At 35.1% G+C, this 11,382-nt stretch overlaps 2 protein-coding genes across 3 annotated transcripts; one reads left to right on the forward strand and one right to left on the reverse strand.

Moving 5' to 3' along the window:
- The first annotated feature begins 2,269 nt into the window (after positions 1-2,269).
- On the forward strand, positions 2,270-5,459 carry LOC102586191 (chaperone protein DnaJ). Its single transcript, XM_006338022.2, has 5 exons — positions 2,270-2,501; positions 3,217-3,294; positions 3,458-3,533; positions 4,861-4,934; positions 5,024-5,459. The coding sequence occupies exons 1-5, from the start codon at positions 2,379-2,381 to the stop codon at positions 5,093-5,095; spliced, it is 423 nt and encodes a 140-aa protein (XP_006338084.1). The 5' UTR covers positions 2,270-2,378; the 3' UTR covers positions 5,096-5,459.
- Positions 5,460-5,677: 218 nt separating this feature from the next.
- On the reverse strand, positions 5,678-8,532 carry LOC102586522 (pentatricopeptide repeat-containing protein At5g18475). 2 transcript variants are annotated; one of them, XM_006338023.2, is made up of 2 exons: positions 8,353-8,532; positions 5,678-7,351 (listed from the first exon to the last, which is right to left on the reverse strand). In XM_006338023.2, exon 2 carries the CDS (start codon positions 7,308-7,310, stop codon positions 5,775-5,777), a length of 1,536 nt encoding a protein of 511 aa, XP_006338085.1. In that variant the 5' UTR covers positions 7,311-7,351; positions 8,353-8,532; the 3' UTR covers positions 5,678-5,774. The 2 variants fall into 2 exon arrangements, with proteins under 2 accessions (XP_006338085.1, XP_015167983.1); XM_015312497.1 differs by having other exon boundaries at positions 5,678-7,368.
- Positions 8,533-11,382: the final 2,850 nt, after the last annotated feature.

Here is an 11,382-nt window from a genome sequence, read left to right on the forward strand (position 1 = left end):
ACTTGATATCCTTCAATGTATACAATAGGTAATAACTAACACAGGAGATGTGCAATTAATCTTCTTCTCTTCCTAAGTGAAACTGGCAAATGTTGTCACTTTTGATTGAGGAACATTTCCTTCAATTCCTTTTGCATTATGGGCCACCTGATTTGGATGTGTTGCAACCATTCAAATTGTTCTACCTTGTCATAGTCCAAGTAGTAATGAGATCAACTTGTGCTTCCATTTCAAAATTCAACTTTAATACTACTATATTAAATTACATAGATTTTGTTATGACAAAAATCAACTTTTTCTTTTCTTTCTATAGTTGTAATTCTTTGCGTGAATCTAGTAATATTTGTTTTCCAAAATTCAACATGGCTTGCGTTAATTATTAGATGAGAGGTTATGAAGAATACAAATTAAGGTAGATGGCCTCATGGACAGTAGATAGTTGAGAGTTGTCTCACTTACCCTTTCATACTTGTAGTTGTATTATTTTTTTGGTTTATGTTGTTATTTGTTTTTTTTTACATTATTATAGTATTAATTTGTTGTAGTTGTATCATGTTATATTTAATATTTTGTCATAACTTCTTCACTTTCGTATTTCTTTTCAAAACTTTAATTTTATTTTTTTTCTTGAGTTGAAGATCTATCGATAACAATCTCTCTACCTTTACAAATATGGAAAGATCTGTCTACGCACTACATTTCTCATATTACACTGTTGAGATTACCCTGAGTATATTATTATTGTAGCATTTTTTTTTTCTTTCTTATTAACATTCACAAAATCTTTTTTATTTTATTCCAACCAGTAATGAATGGAAAAAGAAGAAGAAATAATTGAATGTCACCTACTCCCTTTCTTAAATTTAAATTAAATACATTTCTTAAAAGAAAATCATGGTAATTCACTATCTCAAAAGGAAAAAAACTAAGAAAGATTCCCCAGTAGGCTAATAGTTTAGTACTAACATTTTATTATACAGAATAATTCATGTACTCATCGTTAGTCAACTCTATGGTTTCATAATTAAAAATAATAATATTTTTAGAACTCGTATAATAGCTAATAATTTAAATACTGCATTATCAAAACGCCAATTATATCAAATTAAATTATTTATTTATGGTTCTTTAAGATAACCAAACTTTTACTATTGAATTGTTTTCTCCATCATGTATGTTTTTGATGTAGGAATTATCTCTGATAATCTCGAATCTATACGCATTATTTGAGTTATATTTTATTTTTTTAAAAGTACTTGATTTATAATCAATATTGACAAATTTCATTATATTTCTATAAAAAGCTTTGAAGTCTCAGCTTATTAATAAACAAATATTTTTGTCATAGTACATTTTATTTAAGTTTGACTTTGATGATTTCAACTTGAAAAGTCGTATAGTTGAAATATATAATTTCACAATTTTGAACTCCAATCTCACACCATTAGAGTTCATTTTAGATGTTTTTAAGTCAAAATATTTTTTATAATAATTGAATAAAATAAAAAAATAGTTTTAAGTATCAAAAATGTCCAAGTTAACGTCTACGCGGTAACTGTGTGACAACACTACAGAGAAAGCGGCACTTTCATGTAACATGCTATGGTCTCAACGCCCTTACGAGTTAGTGATGAGTTTCACGTGCTCTAAGCCCGCTCCGCGCGCAGTTAGAAAGATTGGGAGCGATACCACCCACCCTACCCTAACCTTTAGGCGGCTGTCCTACAACCGCTCGAAAAGAAACTGCAGTGATCTTGAATAAGGATCCTACGGCGATAAATAGAATCCCCATAACCATAACGTATGACTTATGCTAATAGTCGTAAATTTATAAGTTCATTTAAACAAGTTCTAAATTCAATTTCTATATGCTTTTACTCTTAGAATTAAATTTATTATTTAAAGATGCTGATATAACTAGTGAGATATTATGAAAAAAATATAAATATATATTAAATTAACTAATTAATTATTCTGAGTAGATAATAAAAATTTAAAAACAAGGAAACAACCCAAACAAAAGTGCAAAAAATGGCCCCAAAGGACTTTGAAAATCCTAATTAATCGATTTTTCCTTATTTTTGTTCAATTTTATCTCTTTTTTTTGGTCTGCCTCTTTTTGTGGGATTGTCTCTTGCCTCTTCGGATTAGATAAAATTCTCTCATAATTTTTCTCATCTTAGCGGGTATCTAGACCTGCATTTTATTATTTTTATCTAGATAAAACTTATAAAAAAAAAGACTAGATTTTTATCATATTTCTTGTTTTTTTTCCCAACAAAATCTTTTTTTTCTGTTGGCTCTGGTAAAAAGACCCACATAAATCCTTTGTGGGTTTCTTATTTTTCCAGTGCTGAAACTATTTTTGAAAAGAAAAGATGATGTGGGACGAGTGGGGCAATGAATTTGGACAAGAATACGAGGAAGAACAGCAGCAGCAAGAAGAAGAAGATGATTCTTATCTTAAATTTGATTTCTTGTCAGTGTTGTCTAAACCCAAGGTACTTTATCTAAGGATTTTGGTTTTTCTTTGTTGAAATTTGTGTAAAGTTTGTATTTTGATTGGTGGGGTTTGCATTTCTTGACTGTTTGTGTTGTGTGTAGGATTATTACAGGATAGTGGTGGTGGATTTTGGTTTTGTTTTAGAAATTTGTTGTCAAGTTTGGGTTTTTGATTGGTGGAGTTTGCATTTCTTGATTGTTTGTGTTATATGTAGGATTATTCTAGGATTCTGGTTGTGGGTTTTGGTTTTGTTTTAGAAATTTATGTCAAGTTTGGGTTTTTGATTGGTTGGGTTTGTATTTCTTGACTTTTTTTGTTATGTCTAGGAGGATTATAGGATTCTGGTTGTGGGTTTTGGTTTTATTTTAGAAATTTGTGTCAAGTTTGGGTTTTTGGTTGGTGGGGTTTGCATTTCTTGACTATTTAGGATTCTGGTTGTGGGTTTTGGTTTCATTTTAGAAATTAGTTGTCAAGTTTGGATTTTTGATTGGTGAGGTTTGCATTTCTTGACTATTTGTGTTTTTTGTAGGATTATTATAGGATTCTTGTTGTGGGTTTTGTTATAGAAATTTGTGTCAAGTTTGGGTTTTTATGTTTCTCAAATGTGTGTGTAGGATTATTTTGGGATACTGGAAGGGAATTTTGGGTTTATTTGCTGGAATGTTGTGTAAAGTTGCAGTCTTGACTTGTGGTTTTGCATTTCTTGAATGTAGGATTACTATAGAATACTGGAAGTGGATTATGATGCCACGGAGGAGGTCATTCGGTCCAATTTTATCCGTCTTGCATTGGTTAGTTTTCATTCTATCCATGTTAAACCAATTCCTTTATACCTGATTTATGATTTTTCCACCTTTGTGAGTGTCATACATGTCATTGTATCTGATCTATGAGGTGTGTATATCTCATTTTCTTAGTTCGAGCATTGTTTTATAATTTTTGTTCTGCGGACAGAAATGGCATCCGGATAAGCAAAAAGATCAGGATAGTGCTACCTCAAAGTTTCAGGAAATAAACGAGGCGTACCAAGGTTGGTTCTTTTTCATAGCTGTAATCATTTATTTGATTCTTAAGGCTATTTTCTAAGCCTTTTACAAATCAAAGTTGATTTATACAGAGTTTTCAACCTGCAATCAGTCAATATTTAGTTCATATCTGGGTTTTCTTGGAGTGAGTTTGTTTAATAGCCTATGTCTACTGCAAGTAACATGATTGATTGAGTAACTTGAAAATCAAACACTTATTTCCCATTCTAGATTCAGGCAAGATCGCTGCTAGCCCATCCATTGTACAGTCGGTATCGAGACATTATGTCCCAAATCATTGTACATTTCAATTTGAATTAGGAATTCTGTCATTCAATATTCCGAGGGTTGCCTGTTTTTAGGGTAGATGTCAATGTATTTTAACCTCCTCATTTTAGCTGGGACTTGGCTATGCTTTCTGTGTTGACCAACTGATCTAGGAATTACAAGTTCACTAAATGAGACTTCAATTATTGTTTGTTAGACAAACTCAGAATATATCCGAAGAGGACCCTCGTCATGGTCTTTCTAGTTAATAGTCAATGAAAAATTTAATGCAAGCTAATTTTCCAAGTTAGGACTGGTATAAACTGTTTGGGTATGTTTGTAAGAGGTGTCTTTATTTTTTGAGCTGCCTATTTTCTTGCATATCGTGGGAAAGAAACAATCCAATTTAAAACAATTTATGATCTAACTGCTTGTAAGAAGTTAGCGATATAACAAGATAAATAGACTGATGCTTTAGAGCTTGTAGTTGCGTAATCTGAGAGAGTCTACACACAACTTGAGGAGATGAACAGATGCAATAATTCCTGTGTGAAGTATGTATTCTTAAGTGGAGTGTGCAAGGATACTAGTTCCTCAGAACTTTCTTGTGACAGTGGTGGTAATACTATCTACTATGGTATGTGGGTGAATGGGAGAAAGAGAGTAATTTTAAGCTTGATGCCGGTATCCAGAAGCTTAAAAGTTGTAGTAATACTTTCTTTAAATTCGGAACCTAAATTTGAATTATATAGGTGTCACTTAAAGTCCTCCTTACTTTTGGAAAGTTATCCTCCTTGACATCATTGACATCCCAAGGTAAATAAAATTTCTGGAGGGTAGGGGGTTTAACAATAGGAACCCAAGCTTTATGATTGAAACACCAATGGCATATATAAAGTTATCCAAAAATTTTACGCATTGGACAAGTGGTTTGACACTTGACAACAGTTGTATATAAGCTGCCTTGTCGGACAATGTGATAATGCAGACCATAGTGACATGTTCACCAACAGTTTTGTGTGAATCCATTCCCAATATTTTAACTTTCTAATTGTGTCAAAACAGTTTTGAGTGATCCTGTGAAACGACAAGAATATGACAAGAAAGGGATGCTACGAGCCTATGATTACAATATCGTCGTAAGTTTCCTCCCAAATTTTTCTTCCTGTTTAGTGTAGGTACTTAACTATGTCTTCATTGTTAACACTGCTCTGACGTTTGATTGCAGGAATACCTTAATCGCTACAAGGGTCTTATTCTAACGTGTAACGGTCTTGGTATGAAGCACTCAATATGGTAAAGCCAAGACACACCTTCCCATTGTAGTATATCTTGCGATCCTACTGGCACCACCACATATTAAAGGAGTTGGAATGCACAAAAGCTGGATCTGTAGTTGATATCAATTAGGCTATTGTACTATCTTTTGCACATGTATAGAGAAGCCGATAACACTGCCCTAGTCACAAACCTCATTTTAGAGGACTGTTTATAAGAAACCTTGTTTCTATTCTATCCTCTTCTCTTTTTGGGAGTTGTATCGACTGAAGAACTGGTGGCTCTCGTTCTCGTAGATTTTTTTGGAGAATATCCATGGATTTTTATGTTATCTTAAATCATGGTTGAGAATGAAATGCGGTTGTGGTTATGCACACATTTTCTATCAAATTATTGTTGAATCTTTACTTTATCAAGGTTTTTTGTTGAGCTCTCTATCAACCATTTCTTCAGCAGTCGGATATAAAGATTGTGAACTATTTTAGTTATGGTCTACGCGTTATTAATTGAATACAATAAGAACTATGTGTTAGTTGAAATGAGTTATTGCATAGCTCCTCAGCTCATTCAAATGAGCATATGTTGATGTCTGCTTGCAACCTAATGACGCCGAAATTGGCATATTCAACTATCTTCTTTATAAAAAAAGTCACTGAAGAAGAATACAAAGTGCCTAAAATCACAACACATGTGAGTAGTAACTAATGCAGAACCAACTCATCAAGTAATTGAAATGCAGGCAACAACTTTCTTTCCCTGCATATAACATCTATCAACATACTCCATGTCCGAGGCTCTGGCTTAAACGACATCTCTAACAGCCCAAACAATGCCAAAGCTGCATCAGCTGCCTTTCCAGCCTCACATAGTTGAACTATCAATTCATTTGACGTAGCAAAATGGGGCACAAATCGTCTAGCCAACATCAAACCCAACAAGTCCATCGCCTTTTCTAGCTCACCTTCTTTACACAAGAAATTTAACACGATCCTGTAACTTTCCTTACTTAGATGGACACCATCATAAGGTAACCTCTCAAGCATATCGAAAGCTTCACTTGATCTGGAGGCTCTGCACAATCCCCCGAGTATGATTTTTATTGTCACATCATCAGCTTTGCACCCTTTATCTTTCATTTCTTCTAGCAACTCAATGCCTTTGTCAACTTTACCAGCCCTACAGAAGGAATTTATTAATGTTGTATATCCTACTACATCAGGTTTTAGGCCTACTCCCTTCATCTCGTGAAATACCTCCTTGGCATCTCCAACTCTTCCTTCCTTACAAAATCCATTCATCAAAGCTGTGTAATTAACTATATTTGGCTGACATCCATTTTTCCTCATGAATCCTATTATGTTCCTAGCTCTATCCACCTTTCCTGCCCGACAAAATGCATTTATTAAGATATTGTAAGTCAATGCATCTGGCGGAATCTGATCCTTAGCAAGCATTTTCTCAAAAAGGTCAAGTGCATCTTGAAGCCTTCCACAGCGGCATAAGCCATCCATGAGGGTGCTGTAAGTAATCAAGTTAGGATGAGAAACTCTGGACTTCCTCATCTCTTCCACTACTACAAATGCAGCTTCAACATCCCCTTTTCGGCAGTGATACTTGACCAGGATATTGAAAATGCAGGTATTGGGCTTCAAATCTAGATGCTTCTGCACGTTTAAGAGAAATTCCTTCGCCAGTTCAATCTGTTTTGCTTCAATAAGCAGATTCAGACATGTGCTAATGGCATTGAGGGAAGGCTTTTCCCGAACAATAGGCAAGATTGCATTGAACATCTCTAGAACCTTTTCGTGGAGAGAGGATTTGGAGTAATGCTTCATGAGATTAGTAAATACGCCTTCATGAAACTTGCAAGTTTCATATTTCATCTGATGAATAATAGCATCAACTGTTTCGAATTTCTTGCAAACAGCAAGTCTATGGAGAAGAACAGCATAGGTGGAGTTATTGTGATTGAAACCCTTCTGATCAGAAACCTTGTTAAAGATCTCCAGGGCACGTCGTGCATCCCTCTCTTGTTTTATCAAATTGACTGCAGATTCATGAGATATATACTTGCGTTTTCTTGGCAATTGTTCTGAAGTGCCGTCTCTCTTGATAGGAGCATCTGGCCTCAGGGAATTCCTTCCCTGGTAATGCAGAGGAGAAATCCATTGAACTGAAGATGAAAATAACCTAGATGAAGAACAGAGACTGCATTTCTTGTGCCAAATAGCTTTCATCCAAGTTAACAAGACTGCAGGATCCGTGACTCAAATTCCACCTGAAGATTATATGCAGCTGTTAGGGTAGAGAAAAAAAGAAATTATACTCCATCCCAACTCTCATACAGACATGAGAAATAAGCACGGTCAGCTCAAGCCTCTACTTTAGGCCCCAGAATTTGGCCTAACACAACACTTTTCACCCATATAACTATATTTTTCAGTTTACACCTGCACAATCAACATTTTTTATTTAATTCGCGGGACAATCACCTTTTAAAACTCATTTATCCAAAATAGGACAGAATCTTGAACATACCCCGTTTTTCATGTAAAGATAAACCATCCCCACTCTTTCACTAGTTTCATTTTCTCACTTCTAATGAATCAATAAAATGGAATGGCATACGACATTGCAAAAGTGTTGCATACCTCAACTAGACCATATCAACTATTCAGATTAAAGCATCAGTCATTCACTTGAAAAAGACACATCTTTTCACAATCCAAACCAACAACAATATACCCGGTGTAATCCCACGAGTGAGGTCTGGGAAGGGTAGAGTGTATGCAGGCCCTTCCTTGGGAGTTTTCTCACTTCTAATGAATCTATAAAATGTAATGGCATATGACATTGCGTCAGTGTTGCATACTTCAACTCGACCATATCAACTATTTACATTAAAGCAACAGTCATTCACCTGAGAAAGACACCTTTTTTTTCACAACCCAAACCAACAACATCATATTCATTCAGTGTAATCTCACAAGTGGGATTTGTGGGGAGGCAGGGTGTAGCACACCTTACTCTACCACCGTTTTTCGAAAGACCCTCCGCTCCGCTCAAGTGCAGCAAACCAAGTCCTTTCATTCACAGAATAACAAGTAGCAACCACTAACACAACAAATAACAATATGGCACAAAAACTTACATACGCATCAGAGCTAAACTGAAAACCCAAAATCCTAAAACTAATATATTCAATACTTGGAAACAAAATTTAGAGTAAAATCAGAGAAATCACCATAACATACTGCTTGTGATAGTTAAATTGTTTACCAGTTAATGAATGATGGAGCTTACAATCCAAGATCCTCTTTTTCACCCCTATTCAAGAAAAGGGTAAGCTTAGAAGTAGATTTAAGAACTCAATTCGCCAAATTTGCAGAAATGGACAAGAACCGGTAGAGAGATTCAGTGATGGGATTTTTGTCGACAAGGAGGCTCAGGGTTTTTCGTTTGCAATTATTTAAGAGAAAATGCTTTATATTATCGTTTTCGTTAATATAAGAGAAAATTATGTATTTAATTAGATAAATATTCTTATTATATAGTATATTAATTCATTCTGTATTTTAAAATAATTATATATTAACATATCATATATTATATATATATAAAAGAGAACTTAGGTCTGCCTATGTGGCGCCACCACAAACCAAGATTCCCTTTTAATTTATTTATTTTCAAAACTAGTCTTCTTTTGCATGAAAAGTTGTGACTTCAATGAAGAGTGCAACTTTTATGAAAAGTTATGATCTTTCCTGTTAAAACAGTAAATTAGATATTGAAACAAAGTATAGAGTGAGAGAGAAGGTTCTGGAGAGAAAGAAGAATCCAGTATTATTGATCAAAGCTAACTACACATATACAACGTGATCATCTATTTATACACGTACAACTAACCGACTCAATACTTGAAAGGAATTTACTACTAACTAACTGTCTAATAGCTAATAGTAATTTACTGAACTAATTAATCTCTAAGTTAGTTACTAACAACTTTCATATTCTCAACACTCCCCCTCAAGTTGAGGGTTGAAATACATCTATTAACCTCAACTTGTCTAATATGTAATTATGTTGTTGACCTCCCAAAGCCTTAGTCAAAATATCAGCTTCTTGATCAGTTTCAGGGATATGCAGTGTCTTGATCAGTCCCTTCTGTATCTTTTCACTTACAAAGTGACAATCTATTTCTATGTGTTTAGTCCTTTCATGAAATATAGGATTCCCAGCAATTTGAATGGCATCTTTGTTGTCACAAAACAACTCTACTGGTACTCTCACTTTCATGTTCATTTCATTCAATAATCCCACAAGCCAAATGATTTCAACTACCGCAGATGCCATGCTTTTGTATTCTGCTTCAGCAGTACTCCTTGATACAGTTTCTTGCTTCTTTGATCTCCAAGAAATCAGAGAACTTCCCAACTTCATACAATAACCTGTTACTGATTTTCTTGTCACTGCACATGATGCCCAATCAGAGTCACAAAAACCTCTAAGTGTATTGTCTTTTTCACTACTTAATAGAATGCCCAAACCAGGTCTTCCCTTAGATATCTCACTACATGAAGTGCTCCTTCTAGATGAGATTGTTTCGGATCATGCATGAACTGACTTAAGAGTCTGCACTGCATATGAAATGTCTGGTCTAGTGACTGCTAGGTAAAGAAGTTTTCCTACTAATCTCTAATAAGCATTTTTGTCCACCAGTTGTGGATCATCTGAGTCATCATCATCCTGCTTCCTTAGGTGTTTGTCATAGTCAGATGTAGTAAACTTCATATGTTGTTCCAGGGGTGTTATGGCAGGCTTTGCTCCTGCTAGACCCCATTCTGAGATCAACTCTAATATGTACTTCCTTTGTGTCATCAATATTTCTTTGCTGGACCTCAAAAACTCTATGCCTAGAAAGTATCTCAGTTCCCTCAAATCTTTGATTTTGAAGTTTTGTTGCAAAATGTTCTGTGACTCCTTGATAAGTTGTAGATCATTTCCAGTAATCAGCAAATTATCGACATAAATGAGTATCATTACAAACTTCTGCTCTACTGCTTTTGTGAACAAGGAATAGTTATGCTTACTTTGTTGAAATCCAAAGTTGATTAATGCAGTAGTGAGCTTTATATTCCATTGCCTAGATGCTTGCTTAAGTCCGTATAATGATTTCTTCAATCTGCAAACCTTAGATGTCTCCCCACCAAAACCTGGAGGCAGTACCATAAAAACTTCCTCATGAAGATCACCTTGTAGAAAAGCATTGAAGACATCCATTTGAAAACAGGCCAGTTATGCATTGCAGCCAAGGAAATAGCACATCTGACAGTGACCATTTTAGCTACAAGGGAAAAAGTGTCATGAAAATCAACATCTTCTTGCTGAGTATAACCTTTAGCCACCAGGCGAGCTTTGAACCTTTCAATGGACCCATCAACATTATATTTGATCTTATAGACCCATTTACAACATATGGGTTTCTTTCCAACTGGTAAATCAACAACCTCCCATGTATTGTTAATCACAAGAGCATCAATCTCTTGTTTCATAGCATGAACCCATCTATCATCCAATATGGCTTCAGAATAAGAGGTATGTTCAATGATAGTAGAAAATTTGGAAAGAAAAGCTTTGTATGCAGGGCTAAGATGAGAGTATTGGATAACATGATGAATGGAATGAGCATGGGGTCTTGTAGAAGGTAGGGAATGAACATAATCAGATAGCTAAATAGGAGGTTTAGTGGCCCTGGATGGTCTTTTGTGAGATGGAGGTGAAGCAGGGGAAGAATTGACAAGAGTAAGAGCCTGCGAAACTGGAGATAGAGAAAGTAATGGTTGAGGGGATACCAATGGAACAGATAGAGGTTGGGAGATAAGGTCTGAACTAGCAGGTGGAGTTGTGGAATCTGGATCAAGAAGATATGATGGAAGAGGAAAACTAAGGGAAGAGGAATCAGAAAAAGATGCAGGAGTTTGTTTGAAGGGGAAAATGTGTTCCCGAAAACGAACATCCCTACTAACAAAAAAAGTATGGGATTGAAGATCATAAAGTCTATATCTCTTATGAGTAGGAGAATAACCCATGAAGACAACAGGTATAGCCCTGGGTGAAAATTTGTCATGAGGATGGGGATCAGTTGCATAGCATAAGCATCCTAGAGTCCTCATGTGAGCTAGTGAAGGAGGTGTATTGTGAAGCTTTTCATAGGGTGAAGTACCATGAAGAACACTAGATGGTAGCCTATTTATAATGTAAGTTGCAGCAAGTATGCAATCACCCCAGAATTTAAGTGGAATAAAACCT

Source organism: Solanum tuberosum, unplaced genomic scaffold, assembly GCF_000226075.1.
Source record: "Solanum tuberosum cultivar DM 1-3 516 R44 unplaced genomic scaffold, SolTub_3.0 scf00002, whole genome shotgun sequence".
Lineage (NCBI taxonomy): Eukaryota > Viridiplantae > Streptophyta > Magnoliopsida > Solanales > Solanaceae > Solanum > Solanum tuberosum.

Bases quoted from the DNA above. Each gene is read 5' to 3' on its own strand.
- LOC102586191 (XM_006338022.2), top strand. From the start codon at position 2,379: ATGATGTGGGACGAGTGGGGCAATGAATTTGGACAAGAATACGAGGAA. The intron at 3,295-3,457 runs GTTAGTTTTCAT...TTCTGCGGACAG, and splicing joins ATTTTATCCGTCTTGCATTG to AAATGGCATCCGGATAAGCA. The intron at 4,935-5,023 runs GTAAGTTTCCTC...GTTTGATTGCAG, and splicing joins CCTATGATTACAATATCGTC to GAATACCTTAATCGCTACAA.
- LOC102586522 (XM_006338023.2), bottom strand. From the start codon at position 7,310: ATGAAAGCTATTTGGCACAAGAAATGCAGTCTCTGTTCTTCATCTAGG.